Raw genomic sequence first — 25,640 nt, 5'->3', positions numbered from 1 at the left:
CTGGAACGGGGAAGATGTACAAGGATCTCAAGAAACATTTTTGGTGGCTGGGTATGAAAGCCAATGTTGCTAAATACGTAGGAGAATGTTTGACGTGTTCTAAGGTTAAAGCTGAGCATCAGAAACCATCAGGTCTACTTCAACAACCCGAAATCCCAGAATGGAAATGGGAAAACATTACCATGGATTTCATCACTAAATTGTCAAGGACTGCAAGTGGTTTTGATACTATTTGGGTAATAGTTGATCGTCTCACCAAATCAGCACACTTCCTGCCAATAAGAGAAGATCACAAGATGGATAAGTTAGCACGACTGTATTTGAAGGAAGTCGTCTCCAGACATGGAATACCAATCTCTATTATCTCTGATAGGGATGGCAGATTTATTTCAAGATTCTGGCAGACATTACAGCAAGCATTAGGAACTCGTCTAGACATGAGTACTGCCTATCATCCACAAACTGATGGGCAGAGCGAAAGGACAATACAAACGCTTGAAGACATGCTACAAGCATGTGTTATTGATTTCGGAAACAGTTGGGATCGACACCTACCGTTAGCAGAATTTTCCTACAACAACAGTTATCATTCTAGTATTGAGATGGCACCGTTTGAGGCACTTTATGGTAGAAAGTGCAGGTCTCCGATTTGTTGGAATGAAGTGGGGGATAGACAGATTACGGGTTCTGAGATAATACAAGAAACTACCGAGAAAATCATCCAAATTCAACAAAGAATGAAAACCGCCCAGAGTCGACAAAAGAGCTACGCGGACAGTAAAAGAAAAGATATAGAGTTTGAAATTGGAGAAATGGTCATGCTTAAGGTTTTACCTTGGAAAGGCGTTGTTCGATTTGGTAAACGGGGGAAACTAAATCCAAGGTACATTGGACCATTCAAGATTATAGATCGTGTCGGACCAGTAGCTTACCAACTGGAGCTACCTCAACAACTCGCGGCTGTACATAACACTTTCCACGTCTCAAATTTGAAGAAATGTTTTGCTAAAGAAGATCTCACTATTCTGTTGGACGAAATCCAAATCAATGAAAAACTTCAATTCATTGAAGAACCTGTCGAAATAATGGATCGTGAGGTTAAGAGACTTAAACAAAACAAGATACCGATTGTTAAGGTTCGATGGAATGCTCGTAGAGGACCCGAGTTCACCTGGGAGCGTGAAGATCATATGAAGAAGAAATACCCGCATCTATTTCTAAAAGATTCGTCAACACTTTCAACAGCTTAAAATTTCGGGACGAAATTTATTTAACGGGTAGGTACTGTAGTGACCCGAACTTTTCCATGTTTATATATATTAAATGAAATTGATATTTACATGATTAAGTGTTTCCAACATGTTAAGCAATCAAACTTATTAAGACTTGATTAATTGGAATAGGTTTCATATAGACAAATGACCACCCAAGTTGACCGGTGATTCACGAACGTTAAAACTTGTAAAAACTATACGATGACATATATATGGTTATATATATAGTTAACATGATTTTATTATAAGTATGTATCTCATTAGGTATTTTAACAATGAGTTATATACATAAAAATGAGACTATTAAATTAAGAAACTCGAAAACGATATATATAACGATTATCGTTATAACGTCTTACTAGGTACATATGAATCATATTAAGATATTGATACACTTGGTTAATTATGTTAAATGATAAGTAAATATATCATTAAGCATATTAACAATGAACTACATATGTAAAAATAAGACTACTAACTTAATGATTTTGAAATGAGAAATATATGTAACGATTATCGTTGTAACGACATTTAATGTATATAGATCATATTAAGAGATATTCGTACATCATAATATCATGATAATATAATAATTTAAAATCTCATTTGATATTATAAACATTGGGTTAACAACATTTAACAAGATCGTTAACCTAATGGTTTCAAAACAACATTTACATGTAACGACTAACGATGACTTAACGACTCAGTTAAAATGTATATACATGTAGTGTTTTAATATGTATTCATACACTTTTGAAAGACTTCAAGACACTTATCGAAATACTTCTACTTAACAAAAATTCTTACAATTACATTCTCGTTCAGTTTCATCAACAAATCTACTCGTATGCACCCGTATTCGTACTCGTACAATACACAGCTTTTAGATGTATGTACTACTGGTATATACACTCCAATGATCAGCTCTTAGCAGCCCATGTGAGTCACCTAACACATGTGGGAACCATCATTTGGCAACTAGCATGAAATATCTCATAAAATTACAAAAATATGAGTAATCATTCATGACTTATTTACATGAAAACAAAATTACATATCCTTTATATCTAATCCATACACCAACGACCAAAAACACCTACAAACACTTTCATTCTTCAATTTTCTTCATTTAATTGATCTCTCTCAAGTTCTATCTTCAAGTTCTAAGTGTTCTTCATAAATTCCAAAAGTTCTAGTTTCATAAAATCAAGAATACTTCCAAGATTGCAAGTTTACTTCCAAGTTTTCTAAATCCATTCCAAGTAATCATCCAAGATCAAGAAACCTTTGTTACTTACAGTAGGTTATCTTTTTAATACAAGGTAATAATCATATTCAAACTTTAATTCAATTTCTATAACTATAACAATCTTATTTCGAGTGGAAATCTTACTTGAAATTGTTTTCGTGTCATGATTCTGCTTCAAGAACTTTCAAGCCAACCAAGGATCCTTTGAAGCTAGATCCATTTTTCTCATTTTCAGTAGGTTTATCCAAGGAACTTGAGGTAGTAATTATGTTCATAACATCATTCGATTCATACATAAAAAGCTGTCTTATTCAACGTTATAAACTTGTAATCACTAGAACATAGTTTAGTTAATTCTAAACTTGTTCGCAAATAAAGTTAATAATTCTAACTAGACTTTTAAAATCAACTAAACACATGTTCTATATCTATATGATATGCTAACTTAATGATTTAAAACCCGAAAACACGATAAACACCATAAAACTGGATATACGCCGTCGTAGTAAAACCGGGGGCTGTTTTGGTTGGGATAATTAAAAGCTAAGAAGAACTTTGATTTAGAAGCTATACTTCTGTAAAAATGATTTTTCTTATGAACATGAAACTATATCCAAAAATCATGGTTAAACTCAAAGTGAAAGTATGTTTTTCAAAATGGTCATCAAGATGTCGTTCTTTCGACGGAAATGACTACCTCTTTCAAAAACGACTTGTAACTTGTATTTCTGACAATAAACTTATACTTTTTCTATTTTGATTCATAAAGTTAAGTTCAATACGAAACCGTGGCCACTGGAATCACTCAAAACGGATTAGAAATGAAGAAATGGCGAGTAAAACAAGATTGATAAAAACTACTCATTTTACCTACGTGAAAGTTACTAATAAATCTATTCCAACCATAACCTAATAAACTTATATTATATATTATGTAATCTTGAGATACCATAGACACGTATACAATGTTTCGACCTATCATGTCGACCCATCTATATATATATATATATATATATATATATATATATATATATATATATATATATATATATATATATATATATATATATATATATATTGCGGAACAACCATAGACACTCTATATGTGAATGTTGGAGTTAGCTATATAGGGTTGAGGTTGATTCCAAAATATATATATAGTTTGAGTTGTGATCAATACTGAGATACGTATACACTGGGTCGTGGATTGATTCAAGATAATATTTATCGATATATTTCTGTACATCTAACTATGGACAACTAGTTGTAGGTTACTAACGAGGACAGCTGACTTAATAAACTTAAAACATCAAAATGTATTAAAAGTATTGTAAATATATTTTGAATATACTTTGATATATATGTATATATTGTTATAGGTTCGTGAATCAACCAGTGGCCAAGTCTTACTTCCCGACGAAGTAAAAATCTGTGAAAGTGAGTTATAGTCCCACTTTTAAAAATCTAATATTTTTGGGATGAGAATACATGCAGGTTTTATAAATGATTTACAAAATAGACACAAGTACGTGAAACTACATTCTATGGTTGAATTATCGAAATCGAATATGCCCCTTTTTATTAAGTCTGGTAATCGAAGAATTAGGGAACAGACACCCTAATTGATGTGAATCCTAAAGATAGATCTATTGGGCCTAACAAACCCCATCCAAAGTACCGGATGCTTTAGTACTTCGAAATTTATATCATATCCGAAGGGTGTCCCGGAATGATGGGGATATTCTTATATATGCATCTTGTTAATGTCGGTTACCAGTGTTCACCATATGAATGATTTTTATCTCTATGTATGGGATGTATATTGAAATATGAAATCTTGTGGTCTATTGTTACGATTTGATATATATAGGTTAAACCTATAACTCACCAACATTTTTGTTGATGTTTAAAGCATGTTTATTCTCAGGTGAATATTAAGAGCTTCCGCTGTTGCATACTAAAATAAGGACAAGATTTGGAGTCCATGTTTGTATGATATTATGTAAAAACTGCATTCAAGAAACATATGTCGATGTAATATATTTCTATTGTAAACCATTATGTAATGGTCGTGTGTAAACAGTATATTTTAGATTATCATTATTTGATAATCTACGTAATGCTTTTGAAACCTTTATTGATAAAATAAAGGTTATGGTTGTTTTAAAAATGAATGCAGTCTTTGAAAAACGTCTCATATAGAGGTCAAAACCTCGCAACGAAATCAATTAATATGGAACGTTTATAATCAATATGAACGGGACATTTCAAGATCCTTCCAACATCCCTTTTTAAATTCTGAATCGTAGCTTGTTGATTTCGAATTTGTTGAGTTTGAAGTTCCGCAGTTTGCTCGTGTATAACCATAAAATCTCTCAAAAGATCTTCTAAACCAGATTTCTTGTCGGGTTGTGGTTGTATAAGTGCTTGTGGTTGTGGTTGTGGTTGATTGTGTTGGAAATTATTTTGGTAGTTTCGTAGAGGTTGATTACGATTGTTTAGATGATTGTAACCCGGTGGTGCATTTCTTTGATTTTTATTTGGGAAATTCTGGTTATTTTGATAACCTGAATTTCCTCTGTGGTAATTGTTGTTTGAACTTGAAGGTCCTCCTATTTGATAACTGTTGACAGGAGGATATTTCCGGTTCATTGCTTCAACTGCCGGAAAGTCGTCAAAATTCATTTCACCTTTACGCAAGTAACCTAAAAAATTTGCTTGCTCTTCCATTGTCGTTTGGTCGCAATCTCTAGTGAGATGGGGACCTTGGCACAATTTACACCCTACCCTGATAGCGTGCATTTCTTTGGTTACCTTCTCAATTTGCCTTGCTTGATTTGCCAATTGAACTTTTAATGCAGCGATTTCATCATTGCTTTCGATATTAGCAACCGTTGATGATCTAGAGAACTCCATCTCTTGATGCCAATTATGAGAATGTGCTGCTATATCGGCAATGATTGTGTGAGCTTCTTCGGGCATTTTTTTCATGATTGATCCTCCTGCTGCAACATCAATATCCTTTCGAGTAGCCACATTGACTCCTTTATAGAATATTTGGACCTTTTGGAATGTATTCAACCCGTGTTGAGGACATACCCTAAGCATTTTATTGAATCGGGTCCAAGCTTCATAAAGAATCTCATTAGACTTTTGCTTGAAGTGATTTATATCACTTTGCAACTTTGCTGCTTTTGAAGCAGGGAAGAATTCTGACAAAAACTTGTCCATCATATCATTCCAATCTTCAATATAACCTTCCGGTAATGAGTCTAGCCAATCTCTTGCATCGTCCTTTAATGACCATGGAAAGATTTTTAAACATGCGACCTCATCGGTGACATCTTTGATTTTGAAAAGCTTGCAAATGCTTACAAACTTACGAAGATGCTCGTTAGCATCCTCATTTGGGGCTCCACCGAATTGGCATGTATTAGTCACCATGTGGAGAAATTGACCCTTTATTTCAAAACCATCAGTTATCGTGGGTTGAATAATTCCGTGGCCTTGACCTGTTCTTGTTGCCTTCATTAATGCATCCATCTTTTGATTTATAGCAACCATCTCTTCCTCTTCTTTAATAACTGGCTCTATGATTGGTTGAACAATTGGTTCAGAGTTAGAATCTAATGAAAGTGATTCTAAACCCTGAGCAAGAGACTCTACTTCTTGAGCTCTTAAGCGTTCGTGAAGTTCTCTTTCAGGTTCAGGATATGAAGGAATTAAATTAGAGTTGGAAGAACGTAGATTCATGCATTAATACCTATCCTGCAATCACAACACCACAAACAAACTAATTGCAAAAACACAAGCTTACAATAAAAAGTAACTTTTCTAGGAATTGAATTCCTACAAAAGGATCTAATAATTCAAAGTTTATTAAAATCTTTTAACAAAACCGCTCCCCGGCAGCGGCGCCAAAAAGTTAATGTGTCAAGACGTAACCTTTAAAATGTAGACAATATGCTTAATAATTAACACATAATACAGGCAACTAAAACCCGATCATGCAGTAACTAGCAAGTAAATTGACCAGTTCGATCCACAGGGAAAAGTTTGTTTTAAGGATTTTACAACGATTAGTTATTCTAAAGGGGGGTTTGTGTTTGAAGTTGTATTTTCGTTTAACGAAACAGTAAATTAATATAATGAATAACAAGAATGAGAATGTGGTGTTTACTTCTATGCTTGATAAATGACAGAGATTGTTCTTTTATAATTAAAACCGTTATGTGATAGTTACAATAGAGCAGTTTATATCAATTTCATAATTTCTATAAACTTAAGAACTATGTTTAATCAACAAGATTCTTTCGTGGTTGAATTCGCATAAAATCTAGTTTACTAAGATCACTCTAAGTAAACTACATGATTGTATATCCTAAATATCGTTCAATTAGCATCCTATACTCACATATAGGTGGCTAGATCACTAGGTGTTGAAGTATAAGCTATGGTCTTTGATAAACTCATATAAACCAAGTCATAACTTACATAATTGAACTAGGATACAAGGATGATTACAACAATGAATCTTTTGAAAGAACATGGTGATTTAGATTGATTAACTAACTAGATCCAACCCGGTTAAACTCACGTGAAACCTAAATTACAATAATCACTTGAGGTAATTTCATAATTATGTTGCTTTGGAACTTATTCAATTACCGAATTAAACACATAACAAAATCACTTAAGTTTATGCAACTAATCGTCTAGATTACTAGGTGTATTGAAGTATAGATTGTTTTCCTAGTTAACTCACATTAATAGGTTTGCAATCTATATAATTGAAGTAATGAACTAAGCAAGCATAACAATGGTTCTTACAGTTGAGCTAGATAATTTAATCAATCAAACATATATATAACTAGCATAACATCAAAGTATAGAACAATCCCAAGACATAAATCTTACATTGAAGCAAACACACAAGGTTTTTAGCCAAACATAATCATAGTAGAATTAATGAAACTGTAAATACAATTCGAATTCAAGTTTAAAAGATATAGAACAATTATACCAATTGCGATGAATAACCCTAGCTTAATCTTGATGTTGAAAGAGTGGAGATTTCCTTGTAGCCTTCCTTGAGCCTTGAAAATCGTACTAGAACTGAGGGAGAACATAATAGTGAAGGTGTATCAAGTATGTAACCAAAGGCTCCATTAAATAGGCTCAAAAGTTAGGTATTTTGGCCAGAAAGTGACCAGATGCGCCGCATCTCTTTGGGATGCGCCGCATCTCTTTATGTTCAGTAGATTCCAGCTAGGCTCTGAACTTAGGACTGTCGGCAGGGGATCAGGTGCGCCGCATCTGGGACAGATGCGCCGCATCTGGCTTGGATGCGCTGCATCCCTCTCAGATGCGCTGCATCCCTCTCAGATGCGCCGCATCTGGTGCAGTTTTGGTCCAGAAATCTTTATGCTCCGCATCTGAAACTGTCGGGAGTTATATGGTGCAGAGATGCGCCGCATCTAAGAGAGATGCGCCGCATTTGGACCTATTTCAGTGGTTTTGGGCTGTTTTACGCGTTCAATCTTCGTTTTAACTCTGTTTTCGCTGTTGGTCTTCATTTATTCAATCACAATGGACTTTTACAAATAAACATGAATTACAATACATACGTACAACAAATACATACAAATAGATACAGAATTAGATCGAAATAACGACAATAAACATGTATGATTTTGGCGTTATCAGATCCGAATTGTCTAAATACTCTGATGGAACACTAAAGCGTGCTCTAAAGTTCTTTGACATGTACAAGAGGACAGAGAACATCGGGAACTACCAGAAGCTGATGACGAATGAGATGGCGAACCACATCAATGAGGTTCTTGAATTCAGGTTGTACATGAGGTAGTTTGATACCTTTCCGGGAATAAACAGAAAAAAGAACTACTTCACAGGTTCACAGTACGTGCCAAGATTTGAATACAATGTCGGTAGCCTCAAGAGGTTCATTATTCCAAAGCACTACGAAAGAAACTATACACCGGGAAGCGATGTGATCAGGGCACTAAAAGCTGAGGAGGAAGCAAAGAAAAAGGCTGCCGAGGGTGCAAATCAAGGCTAATTCAAGGAGGGTGATATTTTTTGAAAACCGCACGCCAAAAGGAGATTGTTGACATTAGTTTATGTAATAGATTAGTGGCGTACGGTTTTAGTGTTGTAATAACTTGTATTTACCTTAATAACCATGGTAACTTTGTAAGTCATGTAACTTGGGAGGTTGTCATATATAAACAACCTCCCCACCATTTTGTGAACTAGTTATCTCATTTACACTTTATCATTTATCTCACTTTCACTCTAGTGTTCTTACATAACCTATACCCTAACCCACATAACAACTTAGAAACCGATCGGTATTGCTCCTAAAGGGACTAACAGTTACATTGTTCATTCCCCACCAAGCGAAAACTTTAGTCCATACTTCCATTGCATGTTTGCAAAAGAGGAGAGCATGTTCAACAGTTTCAAGAGCTTCGTCACATAAAGGACATCGCGTAGAATCAAGATCAGTTCCTTTTTTTTCAAGCTCAATACGTACCGGAATCCTTTTTCCTTCGGGCTCTCCATATAAAAATATCGATCTTTTGTGGTAGCCAATTTTCCGAATTCGATTGGATGTTTTGCAGCAGCATTTCGTTGACATGTTTCACGAGACTGTTGGAGATGAAAACATTGCTCGAAGACAATTTCCAAAGCCATCTGTCGCGTTTATTTTTTGTAAACCTATTGAGTGAGATTGCATTCTTCAAATCATTTAGCTCCGCATCAGTTCTTCCCGATGGCCGTCTTGTCCAGTTCCAGACCCATTCCCAGCTCGATCCTGCCACTTGATCCTATCTGCAATACGTGCATCACCAGCATCTTCTAGTCTGAATAATCTCAGGTATTTCTCCATGAAACATCGATCCCCGGTCCAGAGATCCTTCCAAAAAAGTGTATCATTCCGCCTTAGGGAGTTGAGAAGGTTGATGACGCACGAGGGAGCCCGATAGATCGAGAAAAGGTATAACGGTAAACTTGAAAGAACCGATTTTATGAGTGTCAAACGTCCATTGAATGACATAGTTCATGCTTTCCAATCCGAGAGTCATTTTTGGAATTTCTCTATTACCATTTTCCAATCCGCAGCTTTTCTCATACTCACACCGACCGGGATTCCTAAGTAGGTTAATGGGAAAGTCCCTGCCACACAACCGAATTTTGCAGCTAATGTAACTGTTTCGTGAGATGCTACCCCAATGCCATATACACTACTTTTTGCGATGTTGACTTTTAATCCCGAGGCTTTCTCAAAACATTTGAGTATATTTAAGATATTTTGTGTGTTCCTTCTACCCCATTCCCCAATAAGGATAGTGTCATCCGCGTATTGGAGGTGTGAAAGTGGTATCTTATTCTCCGATTTCTACACCTTTAAAATGGCCAATATTTGTCGCATTCTTGATCATGGAATTTAGACCTTCACCCACGATGATAAATAGAAAAGGGGAGAGAGGATCCCTTGTCAGATCCCTCTTTCAAGATTGAACTCCTTGGTCGGTGATCCATTCACTAAGATAGAAACCGATGTCGATTTGAAACAAGCCTCTATCCATTTCCTCCATTTTGTCCCGAATCCCATGCCTTCCATTATATCGAAAAGAAATTGCCATTTGACACTATTAAACGCTTTCTCGAAGTCAACTTTGAATATGAAACTTTTCCGTCTTTGAGCTTTCAAGTCCGAAAGAGCTTCATTCAAAATTAACACTCCATCAAGGATCGATCTCTCCTTTAAATATGCACTTTGTTCATGTCCTATTAGGTTGGGTAGGACCTTTCGGAGACGGTTTGCAAGAATCTTAGAAATTATTTTATAATAACTTCGGATTAGACTAATCGGTCGGTAATCTCCCAAGCATGATGGATCATTTTTTTGGATCAAGGTAAAGAACGAAGCATTACAACCCAAGGAGATGTCTCATTTCTCACAAAACCACGTGATTGCTTTCATAAGATCCTCCTTAAAATCGTTTAAAAAATTTAAAGTTGAATCCGTCCGGTCCCGGAGCTTTTGAACTTCCACAATCTTTAATCGCTCTCCACACCTTACCTTCGCTGATAAGTGTTTCAAGTTGATCAGCCTTATCAAGTGTAATTCGATTAGTGTTCATATTTAGTAATCTTGGTCTGCGACTATTAGATTCACTAAACAGTTCCTTGTAAAAGCGAAAAACTTCTTCTTTGATTAGAGAAGGATCGTCGCGTCAATTGACACCATAGTTTAATGAATACCTCCGCATCTGGATGAGGTGACACAGGATTTTGACGTCCTTGATATCTCTAACGAGCGTCACACGTAAAGCTGGAGGGGCGTCAGTCACAAATCTTCAAAAAAAAAAAAAAAAAGGCTTTAGATTTTTTTTAACCAATCATAATTAACTATTAACTTTTATATATTGTTAACTTATTGATTGTATAACTATCATATTTTATCATCACCCTTCATAAACTTAACACTAAAATTTGACATGTAAATTCACTTTATTTAATACGACTTCAAATAGGCAACCAATTTTATTACACATCACCCCTAGGTAGGTTAAAGATGGTTTTAGTCTGAAGTGAGAACACAAAAACAAAAAGTTTAAGGGTTTTTGGAACAATTAAGAAAAAAGTTGTTTAAAGATCTGATAAACATGCATTTCCACACTTGGTTTACCAATTAAATAAATCTCGATTCTTTTCATCATCGTCATCATGGATGCGCTAAGGAAACAAGCAAGTAAGTTACGAGATCAAGTCGCCAAACAGCAACTGGTAATTAGTTAATTCAATTATCTCACTTTCTCACTTCAACTTTTTATCTAATTTCAATTCAATTGAATACATACATAAATTATGTTGTTAGTTCATATTTGCTGTATTAGATTTAGGATTTTCATTTTCTTTCCATATATATTAGGGTTTTGTTGCTCTTGATTGATAATTGGGTCTTTAATACTAATATATACAATAATTGTCAGTGATTGCATAGCAGAGCTAAGATTGTAGATCAAATGCATAATTCTGATCCTCATAGATGTTGAATTTTGGGCACAATGTTAGTTGGACTTGGATATGATGTTGAATTAAAAATTGACTCTTTTTAATTACACATACAGTTTCACAAACACGTAGTTATGTATAGGCGACGCGTACATGGCATATACATGTTTGTTCTTAAAAAAAGATCTAATAAATCAATTGTTAGCAACAGAAAATTAAAACTTTAACTGCAAAACATAATTAACAATTTAGGTTTTTAATCGATGTGGGGAATAGAGATGATGTTACATGAGGGGAATTTACGGTTTACATATAGGATTTGAAGTCAACAAAAAAACGGTTGACTCGCCTCCGTCAATGTAGAGTTAAGTGAGTAAAGTCATAAACTAGATTTGTACTTTTATGTATTTGAGTCGGTACCACTATCTGTTAGCGTTATTAATATATCTTGTTTTTCAGGCTGTTATAAAGCAGTTTAGTGCAAGTGGATATGAGCATTCAGATGTTATGGTTATTGATGAGTTGGAGCTGCAAAGGCACCAGCAGTTGGAGAAGCTTTACAGATCAACTCGTTCAGGAAAGGTAGCAGCGTTTATTCGCGTTATCTGTTATTTTATTTTATTTTATTTTTTGACCTGATTCTCCTTGTTTTTATCAGGAATTTCAAAAGGAACTAATTAAAGCAGCAGAAGCTTTTACATCCATTGGATATAAGCACATTGAAGCAGGTTTGAAGTGTAAATAACTAAAATCTATTTCGCAGTGGTTTACAACTTTACTTGTTTTTTTGTTTCCTCCTAAAATGCTGTTATGTTTGTTTTGATGTTATCTGCTTGTTTTATCAAAATTAGGAACCAAGTTGTCGGAAGAATGTTGCAAATATGGAGTGGAGAATGCTAATGATGAAATTTTGGCGAAACCAGCATCGATATATGGTGATGCACGTAAACATGTTGAAAAAGAGCAAGACGATTTCACTAGGCTGTTATTTTCACAGGTTATTTCATATATTCCAAATTTCTTTTAATGACATGTTATAAGCTATATATAAATATAATGTTCTTGAGGATCCATCAGATAACTAGTGAACCGTTGCTAACCTCAAGCCTTCTGAAAATTTCAGATTTTAGAACCGTTGAGAGCAATGGTAAATGGTGCTCCATTAGAAGATGCTCGTCATCTTGCTCAACGTTATAGTCGAATGAGGCAAGAAGCAGAGACCCAGGTAATTACATGATATATATTTCATTTTACATAGACATAGATATATTGCTATGTAGCAACAAATATAATAAAAACGGCCGATTGTTTTCATTCTAACTGGGTCATGTAATTTATTTTCGTCTACAAGAAATATTGGACAAACAAGTGACTGGCGAACCTGACAGAGTTGGCTAATTTATCCGTACTAAAGTTGACCAGTTTCAGCCTGTACCTGTGTTGACTTATTACCCAACCTATCATTTTTGCGCGCCTATAACTAGGGGTGTCATCGGTTCGGTGTTCGGCTTTCTCTAAATTTGGTACGGTTGGTTCGATTTTTATAAAATTTGGATGCAAAACCGAAAACCGAGTTCAAATTCAAAATGAAACCGAACCGAAAACCGAATTCGAATTCGGTTGGGTTTTGGATAAATCTAAAATTTCCAAATATCATATACTAACCAAATTTTTTTTTAACAAATCGTTCTTAAATTGAACTTTTTGTCTATATATATTAACAACAAAACCCAATACGGCAATACCACATGAGTGGTGTATGGGGAGGTGAGATGTAGACAATCCTTCCCCTATCCAAGGATAAAAAACAAGGATAAAAAACAAGACATTTCTCCACTCTGAGTGAAACACTTTCAAAAGTAGAGAAAATCATTCTCTCTCTATTCGACGGATAAAGAGATTGCTTCCGAGTGGACCTCCGGCCAATAAGTAGGGAATTCTTTTCATAAAAATAGTAAAATAAAACTGAGACACCATGAATCAAATTTCCATGGGTTTTAAATCCTGCATAGAATTCAATTTAGGCTCTAAACGACAGTCAAGACGCCAATAAATCGACGCTTGCTGTTGACTCAAAAATAGAGCCGATATATTAAGAATTTAGTATATTATTAGTTGATTTCGGTTTCGGTTAAACCGAATTTGAAAAAGTAAAACTGAAAACCGAATTGAACCTAAAACCGAATACAACTTCAGTTTGTTTTTTTCCGATTTTCATTCAGTTCGGTTTTCAGGTTAATCGGTGTGATGCCAGATATTGAACACCGCCGTGCCTATAACACCGAAGGCTGTAGTGATTCTGAACTTGATTATGACTTTGATTGTAATGTAATTGAGTGTAAAATTAAACAGGCAACGGAAGTTACAAGAAGACAAGCACGAGTTAGAGAAGCTCCAATTCCCGAGAACGTAACAAAGCTACATGCAGCCGAAGCTAGAATGCAGGAACTTAAAGCAAATATGGCTGTACTTGGTAAAGAAGCAAATGCTGCACTGGCTGCTGTTGAATCGCAGCAACAACGGCTTACGTTCCAGAGACTGGTTGCAATGGTTTGTATGCTCGTGATTGTATATAAATCGTTTTCAGTTTTTATTATTCACGAGAATAATGTTTTAAAGTGCCAAATTCTAAAACAAGTTACATGCTTTTCAAGGTTGAAGGTGAGAGAACATATCATGAGAGAGTAGCTGCTATTCTACATCAGATAGAAGCCGAGGTTAGTGCTCACAATATGCCAGGTGTTGAAATTGACCCATTTTCCTATAAATGGGCCAAGTTGGGTTGTGTTTTATGTCGAAGGGATAAAACTTAAAGTCTATGAGTTGAATGTCACTTTAAATGAATTCAAAAAGTTTAATTAGTTTTGTAATAATATAGGTTCAGTAATCATATTTAGACATTTAGTACTCTAATTAGTTATTATTAATTATACGTATAATGGAGTCTAAATTTTTGAGATGATGTGAATTTTTTGCTAGATGGTATCCGACAAACAAAGGAGAGAGTCTGCCCCTCCTGCAGTTCCATCTAATCTCATGTCAGATAAAACAAAGTACTTTTTAGCTGAGGTAATCTTTTTCATTCTTCAATTGCACGATAATTATACGTATGACTATTTTGATATCCAAAAACACTTCACTATTGCTTTAGACTTTAATAGAAGTTCTACCATATATCAAGAATCTACCAATCTGAATCAAAGAACTAGGGATCCAAATCGATACTATGAATTTGGTTACATGAATAAGGGTGTAAAAATCGCTACTCAGGGAGTACTCGGTGGGGACTTCTAAGGGAGTACGGATATTGACCATTTGACTGATTTTGACCAATTTTGATTGTTTTCCGAGTAATCCTGAGTTTTGGTCTTTTGACCGATTTTCTGAGTAATCCCGAGTTTTGGCCGAGTTTGACCAAGTTAGACCGCGTACTTCTCGAGTTGCAAAAACCGACCCACCGAGTAGTTCCCAGTTCTGCAACACTTAAAGAGTGATAATAACTAAACAAATAAGTTAAACTTGGATTCATTCCTAAAAATAAATTGCTGCATCTTTCGCAAGACATCCTTAATAGGAAAGTGTAGCAGTTTTTATCGACCGTTCTTATTAATTCCCTGTCTGAATTGTCATGAGATTCTAATGTACCGGCACCTAGTTATTTAAAGTACTGCCAATATCGTGCAGGCAATGCATGGATTTGAAGCTTCATCTGATAAGGAATTAAGTTTGGCGATTGGTGACTATGTTGTAGTTCGAAAGGTTATTTTTCATTTTACTCTCATCACTATTTTCTGTTGTCCGTATTATTTAATTAAAGGTTGGGGCCTCCATATATAATATCAATTACCGCAACTACGGCCCCTAAGATCTGGACGATTTGACAAACTATTATCTTAATAATGATTATATGATATGGGCATTGATATATCCAACATCACTTTTACTTCATCCATCATAAATCATGCATTCACATGCTGTACACCATAAATCATGCATTCACATGCTGTACTGTACAATATATTAATGTACAGTTATGGTGGATGAAGTAAAAATAATAGTGGATATATCACCATCCATACGGAGTATTATATTATATTAATAAAGGCAAGGTTGCAGAAATCGCTACTCGGGAAGTACTCGGTCAGGACTCTTTACGGAGTACTCGACAACTCGGGGAGTACTTGGGGAGTATTCAGATGTTGACGAAGTTTGACTTTGACCAATTTTGAAAGTAATGCCGAGTTTTGGTCGAATTTCCGATTAATCCCGAGTTATGGCTGAGTTTGACCAAGTACTCCCCGAGTTGCAAAAACCTAGTACTCGGCAAGCACTCGTCTAGTAATTCCGAGTTCTGCAACCCTGAATAAAGGTGAAAATTTAATGTGTAAGTATTTTTTTTTTTTGGGTAAGCGAGGAAACCCTCATATGAATGAGCACATTGGCTCCCCCATAGAAGGTAAAACCTCGGGTAATCAAGCCCCCCGAGCGCGAGACCTGGTAGCTGGTGAATTGTGCATTATGCGCACCCTCTAGTCATACTCCCTTTGTGAACAATTTGGCATAGTCAGGAATTGAACCCGGGTGGTGTGCTTCGTTGGGCAACTCGGTGGCCACTCAGGCAAGCCTGCGTGGTTATGTGTAAGTATTTCCGAAAGGTAAAAATGCTTTTGACGGTCAACACAACCAACCGAGCCTGATTGACATACTAAAACTGACCCATTTCAACCCAATCCTATTTGACCTGTCACTCGACTCATCCATATCCTCATCTATAATACGTACAATTTGTAAATTATAAAAACAAAAGATGTCAAATTTGTATGATTTTCTAAACTTATACATTACTTGATTTTATTTAAACTCAGGTGAGCCCCTCAGGATGGTCTGAAGGAGAATGCAGAGGTAGAAACGGTTGGTTTCCATCTGCATATGTTGAGAGACGTCAACGGCTTCCCAACACCGACGGAACTCCTGATTTCTACTGATCATCATCATCATCATCATCATCATCATCATCATCATCATCATCATCTCTAAAGGGTATTTCTGTCTTTTTCCATCTTAATTGGAGTCATGTCACATACGATTTTTAGCATTTCATTTGTTGATGTTGTCTTAATTGGAGCCATGTCACATTTGATTTTTAGCATTTCATTTGTTGTTTCTAGCTCATAGGTTTTTTTTATCTTTATTTTGACAACATCATAGTTGATCAACATGTAAACTAAGCGGGCATATTTCGAATTATGTCAATGAATTCTGTTGTGTTTCGATTCAAGAATATGAACATCAAAGCATGTAAAAATGCAATATTTTACGTCGTCAGAATTATCTGTAGTTTTTTGAAGTTTCCATGAAATGAAATTATCTGTACTTGTTTATTTTTCTGGATTTGTGATAAAAAAAAAAAAAAAAGTATACGTAAATATGTAACTTATTCAATTGCGTATAGGAAGTTAATTTCTAAGTATGCAACCATCAATGGGCTCAGGTACCAAAATTAGCTAGCTACCATTGGACAACGTTTAGTTGTAACATGGATGTATGATTCTGTATAGTGCAGTGTGTTGGTGTCTATCGCTTCACAACAGTAAAAAGAATTTGAAAAGAAATTAAAAGCTTTTAGATTTTCATAATGTAACAAGACAAAGGTGATACACATTATCTGTTTATCAAGTGTTTTCAAAGTTATTATTATCATCTAACACGAAATTTTTTTTCACATCTAATTGTAACCGGTTACATGAATAATAATAACGACAATGTACAAAACCAAAAGAACAATTGACAACTTGACAAGGAAAACCTCTGTTAAATAAGTTTGGAGCATACTTTGAAGTTTAGATAATATATTTACCCTACAAACGTTACGCGACACCTTCACGATTTCGGGGTACATTATTTTGAACTGTCATCTTAGAATGAGATAGAAAATTAAACAGGATTATCACTTTTTTGCCCATTTTTTTCTACTATCTTGCGTCAGAGCCCAAAAAAAAGTTGACAAAATGCCCGCGCAAGTCGCAAGACCCCTTGCGACTTTGCTTCTTTGCGACCTTGCGACCTTTCGACCTTGCGTTTTTGCTGTTAAAATTGATATAAACCAAAATTAAAACACACACTTCACACTTTACCATTTGCGAACCCACTTTCACACACACTAACACCTTGCGCGTTCGGACTCCTCATTTTGCGACCCGTTACACGACCACCATCATCGTCGATCATTTGGAGCGTCACCATCATCATCACCACTATCAGTCGTCATCATCACCACCATCAGAATCACGACCACCACTCGAAGATCCGTGTTTTCATCGCACAAACCCTAATATCGTACAATCCGTAATAGATCCGTGTTTTAATCCACGATGGCAGAAGATCAGAGTAGATCTCAGAGTCAACCTCATGTTAGTGAAACTCATCCTCTCAAATCGTTCAATCTCTCTCACTCAAATAGTTTCGCACACCAAGTGTTCGATTAAATGCCTCATTGAATATTTTTGAAACGACTCAAACCCGTTTATGAAAAACGACACCATTTTTTTTAAAGGTTGAAAATTTATGTCAGCTTATAAGCGCGACCCCACTCCCATAGCCGCGGCGTGGCTCACGCTTGTTGCTGAAGGTCAGCAACCTCAAAACCTTCTGTTACCAAAATAAACTGAAACCCGCGGCGCGGCAAAGCCATCCGCGGCGCGGCCCAAGCTGCAACTTGTTTTTGACACTAGTAATCATTTTCGCATCCCACAAAAACTCAATTGACTCCATAACGTGTTCAACAACATAAATACATAATTTAGGTTACATTAAATCAACGACACGGGCACGACGACCCCGGGAACACAATGACCCGTTTTAACGTAACCCAAAAGACACTTTCGACCCAAAGCGTTTAAATTTAACATAAAACCGAGCATGGTGATTGAGATTGCACTACCCAATCCTAAGTCCAATCTAAAAGCAGGTCTTCTAACGCAACCCGCAATAGTCCACTAATCCCCGCGCTTACCCTTGCCACCTCTTCCACGCGAATCTATAAAAATGTAAACAACGAGAGGGTAAGCTATAAAGCTTAGTGAGGATAAACATACTATATACATACATATGCATAAAATGATCACCAATTAGCAAGTATTAAACACATACCGCATCCAAGTATAACTACTAAAGCTATACATAACGTACCACCATGTCAAATCCGCAAGATTAGCTACAACACAACAATATATATATATATATATATATATATATATATATATATATATATATATATATATATATATATATATATATATATATATATATATATATACACACACACACATATATATATATATACACATATATATATATACACACACACACACACATATATATATATATATATATACACACACATATATACACACACACACACACACACACACATATATATATATATATATATATATATATATATATATATATATACGTCTACCAATCCCAAGGTTAACCCCTTAACCTCAAACACATGAAGGCCGACCGAAACCACACGCGCCCAGTGAATCCAAAACCTCACGAGTTTCACCACCTTCACCTCAACGACGATAGGGTTGGCCGAAACTGTACGCGCCCCAGTGAATCCGAAACTACACGCGATTCACTACCCTAAGTCATCACAACGATGGGAATGTCCGAAACCACACGCGACATCGTGAATCCGGAACCACACGCGATTCACTTGTGAAGCCGAAACTACACACGAATCACTACCCAACTCACCTTAACAACATCAACGGGGTTGACCTACATGTCAATGTGAATCCGTATCGCCCGAGATTCACTAACTCAAGGGTGGTAACCCAAAACGCACAAACGTGCCATATGAACTTAAAACGCATAGAGTCCATCTCCCACACATATGTAAAGTGAACCCGAACACCCAAGGATCACTCTACCCCACCCGCACCCATCCTATGCATACATAAGCATATATTATATTTACACTCACCATAGCTCCTTGATGAATGCAATCGAAAAATCCGCAACACGTCAATGGGAAGTACCTATTCTATTTAGCACATAACAAACAACACAATTAAGGTGGATTACAAACCAACCCAAATTGAAACTTAGTGAAATTTTGACCCAAATGCGCTTTCAAGCACAACCAATGCCCAAACTAGCCAATAATCACTTAACATTAGTGAAAATGGTCCTATAATGCCAATTAAACCAAAACACAAGTATAAAATACCTGTCTTCCCCAATTTGACCCAAAACTCTAATTTTGACCCATTTCAAAATTAGTCTTCCAAATACACCCAAATGGGTTCCAATACTTCCATAATCACTAAACCTAGTGATTAAACCCAATTGCAAGTCTTAAACATGGTTAAATCATCAACCAACCCAAAATCCACCAACAAGGGTTAACAACACCAATTACTAGCTCCAAACTTCCATTAAAGAGCTAAATGGGTTTTCTCAAGAACATGAAAGTTCAAACCCTAAATTGAACAACAATCATAAACAATGAAACTCGGATTCGAGACTTACCACCACCCTCAAAACATAGCTAGGAACGAGATGAACAACTTTAACTCTTGAGATTTCACCCGAATCGTCCTCCTTACCCCTAGATCGGAGCTTCCTCTCTCTAAAATCCTCTTTCTCACTCTAAAAGATGAGAGTGCTTGGGAATGATGAAAATGAGGTGGAAATGGGGATAAGATAAGCATTGAGTCAGTTTTGCGGTCACCAAACCGTTCACCATGCGAAAAGACAAAGCTGCCCCTCATTAAACCCTTAAAATAGCTAAAATTCGGACCTGGCACCTAACAGAGGCGCGGTGCGGCCATATGGGCCCGCGGTGCTGCTCCAAGGCAAAAATGAAGACAACCGTTTTTTCAAACTCTAAGCATCTGAACAAGGCTAGCAACGGCGTGCCTATAATGGCCCGCGGCGCGGCTTAACTGGCAACCAGATTTCCATTTTTCATTTCAGGGATTGAAGTTGTCTGATTCTGATTCTGATTCTTATATAAAATCTGAAAATGCATAAGTGTAGGTAGACTTTTCCTGACACTTTCTGGGAGCACTTTTTCGGTGACACTTTCTGGCGACACTTCCAGATGTATTAAAATTCAGGGTGTTACAACTCTCCCCCACTTAGACTGGATCGCGTCCTCGCGATCTAAACCTCATCGCGAACAAGTAAAGTACGCCTTCTTCTACTTTTCGAGTTCTCGTACAACTCTACATCCCCTTGATGCCACCATTACATCCTATCGGTCACACTTTCTTGTCACACAACATTCCATCCACACAACAATCCTCCATGATTCCTTGGCACACTCTAATTTACAACTTAGAGTATCCTCGCCAACCGTCAACTAATTTGGGTCATCCACGCCACACACATGGTGATGGGATTTCCCGCAACTTTTCGGTAACTCAACCGACATGCAACCTTGCACAAATCACCACTCGTCCACTATTTCCCTGTGAACATTGATTCGACAGTCCATTAAGGATGATCTTGTCACTTCTCGCACGTACAAGTCCTCAATACTCTAGAGAACTCATTCTCAAACGCGCTCAACATTGACATATCTCTACATGAGACAGTCAAAATCAGCACCTTACGTCCCTAGTTTGCTCACCAAACGGGACGACTTCCAACAATTTGCTCAAACACGCCTATCAAACCAAGGCAACACCGTACCCTCCAGGTACATACTCCCCCACTTAGGGTTTTAACCCTATACTTTCACCGCCAAGATGACAACATCTCGCGGAATTTCGACATTCCACAACATACATGACCGGTCTCGACGTTGGTCATACTCAACAATTTTTCGCAGACTCACAAGTCACAACAAGGTACTCGAACCTCGACCTTTCAAATCGATCAAACGTTAACGCCCGCTAAACACCACAATAAACCATCATTGTATCTTTTGGTTTCTCACCAGTACCCAAGTACAAACTAATCACACCATCGGAGTGAAGCATTCCACTAGCAGGTATAAGGAGGCACCTGACGCAGTGTTATGCAACTCCCATTACTACCACCGAGACTCAACGCTTGACCCTTACGAGGTCTACTCCCGGTATCACATGTCACCTGACTACTCATAGTCACACAAACCTAACGAACCTTACGGCTCACGCCCACAACTTTCTAGCGACACCCACTAGTCACCATCCACCTAGGCCGCACAGCTAGCCTATTTACCTTTCAACTCATCACTAAGGAGATGCTTGGGATCACCAAGACTTACACCCTTCCAACTTCGTCATAACCATTAACATGGTTACGTACACACCTCAAAGATAGTCAACAACCATGACTCTACTCGTACACGTACGTGGCCGATGAAAGCGCCTCCCAAAATGGCACTATCACGCATACACTCACGGAAAAGTGGTCGACAAAGATGAACAACACTCACCACATAACTCACACGCAAAAGCGGCTGACGAAGAGTGAAAAACACTCACCACACACATCAAACCGCAATCGTGGTCAACGAAGAGTGAAATCTCACGCAATCACTCACCACACTACATCAAGTAGCCAACAAAAAGTGAATCCTTACACCAGGATGTCACTCGCCACCTCACTTACAACGTGCATCAAAACACAACACTCTAGATAAGACAATCACATGTCACGTACCCTCACATGGTGATAAAACACCTGATAAACACTAACCCAATAACACGCGCACATAAGGGAACGGTACTTGCACAATGACCGCTGGTACTCGCACAATGACCGAAAGTGTACATACGCCTTGTAACACTAACCCCTATGTGGTATCGAACTCGCGAAATTAAACCCACCTAACACGCCCACATACAGATGATAATATGGTATCGAACGCCCTAACTTTAAACCCATATCACATGCCAACACGATGTGGTATCGAACACAGGAACTTTAAACCCACATCACATCCACGCTCTTTCGGCCTCGATTACTCAACGAGTAGTGTAACATCGCGCACTGCTACACTATAGTGAATCCTGACGGATAACACTAACATACACACGCTCTTTTGGTCTCGATCACAACGAGTAGTGTAACATCGCGCCCTGCTACACTATAGTGAATCCTGACGGATATCACTGACCATACCACCGCGATCAAATAAATCTTATACGTTTACGCAAAATCGTTCCACTCATTAGGACACTATCGCCTCCAATGTCCTACGGGTCTCACTCGAGCAAGCTTAACGACCCTATACCAACCAAATGCCTAAGCACCAAAAGACTCGCACAAAAGAGTCAAGGCACAACACACTAATTATACACTCTACCGAGTGCAACACGAAATCACAAACGTAAGCCGACCTCTCGCCACAAATTATCTCTAACGGAGAGTAAAGTCTAGCCAAGGCTTACACGCACACCGCATGCTATAACAAAATGTACAATATACGAATACCACATTAAAGGTACCTGAACGTCTCCTCGCGACGCCGACCCCTGCTAGCTTGGGACACTCCGCCTTGCGATGTCCTTCTTTACGACAATTGAAACACATAACGCCATTACCTCTCGATACCGGGCACTCCCAGCACCTGTGCCCTCTTTCACCACAATTGAAACACCTAGATGCACTAGCGCCTGACACTCCTTTCCTCCACTACCCGTGCTCACAAACGCACTTTTGGCCTTCCTGCTCGGAGCGCCAAAAGAGCTAACCCTTCTCTCACCCAAAGTATCACCAACCCTCGTAGAAGTGTATGATTCAAAACCCTTAGCCACTGCAAATAACTTAGAAAAAGAGTCGACTTGCCCAATGCTAATCTTCCCACACAAATCATCATTCAAGGTCTTAAGAAAATCCACCATCAATAACCTATCGTTATTAGTATACTCAGGGCAAAATCAAGCCTTAGATAAAAAGGTAGCCCTAAGAGTATTTAGGTCCATAGACCCTTGCCTCAACTGCCGTATCTCATCACGCATCCTTGTCAAGTCGGCCTGCGTTCGAAATTCTTCGAAGAATTCCTTCTTAAAATCGTCCCACAACAACCTCATGAATGGTTCTTCACCAACGATATAAATCTTACCATCCAACCAATTCTTCGCATTACCCCGTAACAAACTGATAGCGAGTCTCGTTTTCTTGTCCGGAGGACATTCACTTGTACGAAAACACCGTTCGACATCTGAGATCCAACCGGTACTCACTAACGGATCGGGATCTCCGTAGTACATGGGAGGTTTAGTCACTCTAAAATTCTTATAACTAAAATCCTTCTCACCATCACCTCGAGGTTTGAGAAACCCCCTTTCGAACTCTTCTCGGAGCGTGCTCATTTGCTCCGTAACTGCAGCTTCAATTCTAGCCGTCATCTCATCATCGTCACTGCGTTCTCCATTCGAAGTCCCGCTTCTCGTCGTCATTCTAAAGAATGCAAATCGATCAAATAATGAAACTCAAATAAACCACACAAAACACCGCCCCATCTTGCTTAACACCCGTCGTACATCACTTGTTAGATACGATTTGCACTCGTAACAATGGTAGCTAGTCATTGTTACGTGTACATGCTGTCTCAACTCATTAGTACAACGGCTATCTTGCTCGATGATATACACAAACACAAACACAAACTTTACGCGATATAAACACACGCAAGAATATTATCACGATACAAGCCACAATCCTAGTTAGTTCACCTACACGCTAAGGCACTAACCAAATCCCTGTCCGACCAGTACTCCTACAAGTCCCGCAATAAATAAGCACACACAAAAATTCTAAGTCTAGGCACATATCTCAAGTCGCCTAAATCCCTTAGATCATGCTCTGATACCACTGAAACGACTCAAACCCGTTTATGAAAAACAACACCATTTTTTTTTCTTCTAAAAGGCTGACCATTTCTGTAAGCTTTTAGGTGCGACGCGCCTGTGACGACCCGGAAATTTTCGACCAAATTTAAACTTAATCTTTATATGATTTCAACACGATAAGCAATGTATGTAAAGTTGAGTCTCAAAAAATTTTGAACTGTTTCATATATTCAATTACCCTTTGACTGTTCTCGACGATTCACGAACAACTATTTGAAAATAGATACATATATAATTAAATATATAAATATAGATAATAATTCAAAATATATCTGGAAATAATATTACGCTTTAATTGTTAGAAATAAGTATGCAAAGTAAAATAAGATATAATAAAATATATTTTATATATATATATATATATATATATATATATATATATATATATATATATATATATATATATATATATATATATATATATAATGTAATTCGAATATAAATGATTTCGAATTCATTTAGTAAATGATAGTAGCACTCGTTCATCATTCGATGATTATTTAAGCAAGTTAAATTCAAACGTTTATGATTTTAAAATAAACGGTAATTCGAAAATGAGTTTTATAATTTATAGGCTTATTAAACATATATTTAGGAGCTATTTATTAAGTTTCAACATTTTTATTATTTAACCTGGAATCGAGCGCGGACAGTGATTTAACTTTTATTTAAATAATTTTAACAACAGTTAATGACCAAATTTTATACCATAATGATTAAAATAAATAAAGGTAATTAATATAAAAATTTGGGATTTTTAGGAAGACTTTTAGATATTAACTGTTTAGCAATGGACCACGATATAACACTCCGTGATTTGATAATAAGCCAAACACCCTCACCGTATTTAATGGAAATATTGATTGATTACTATTTGAGTTACTATGCCTAATTTGAGATTACTGTTCCTGATTCAATAATAGCAGTTTTATATCCTGTGAATGAGTCAAATGATTAACAAAGATTACTGTGCTTCACTGCACCAAATTGATAATTGCTTTATGATTTCTTCCTTTTCAATTCCCACGATGTTTTATTCAATTACTATATTATTAAATTCACTATTTCGTTACTAGTGGAACATGATTAAATTCTCTGTGTTTTGACTTCTTCATCAATCTCTCCATTATATATTCATATACTTAGAATATAGATTGAGATAGGTAAGAGATAATTAAAACCAACACTCACTTATGTTACCCGCTT

The 25,640-nt window shown here is 36.8% G+C and overlaps 1 protein-coding gene across 1 annotated transcript; it reads left to right on the top strand.

Annotated features, from left to right (window-relative positions):
- Positions 1-11,144: 11,144 nt before the first annotated feature.
- On the top strand, positions 11,145-16,887 carry LOC139871396 (SH3 domain-containing protein 3). Its single transcript, XM_071859113.1, has 10 exons — positions 11,145-11,346; positions 12,034-12,156; positions 12,233-12,302; positions 12,426-12,571; positions 12,698-12,799; positions 13,927-14,124; positions 14,229-14,291; positions 14,554-14,643; positions 15,259-15,333; positions 16,440-16,887. The coding sequence occupies exons 1-10, from the start codon at positions 11,287-11,289 to the stop codon at positions 16,557-16,559; spliced, it is 1,047 nt and encodes a 348-aa protein (XP_071715214.1). The 5' UTR covers positions 11,145-11,286; the 3' UTR covers positions 16,560-16,887.
- The last annotated feature ends 8,753 nt before the right edge of the window (positions 16,888-25,640 follow it).

This window comes from Rutidosis leptorrhynchoides, chromosome 1 (genome assembly GCF_046630445.1).
Source record: "Rutidosis leptorrhynchoides isolate AG116_Rl617_1_P2 chromosome 1, CSIRO_AGI_Rlap_v1, whole genome shotgun sequence".
Classification (NCBI taxonomy): Eukaryota; Viridiplantae; Streptophyta; class Magnoliopsida; order Asterales; family Asteraceae; genus Rutidosis; species Rutidosis leptorrhynchoides.
The sequence above is the reverse complement of the archived record's forward strand: the minus strand, read 5'-3'. Positions and strand labels throughout refer to the sequence as shown.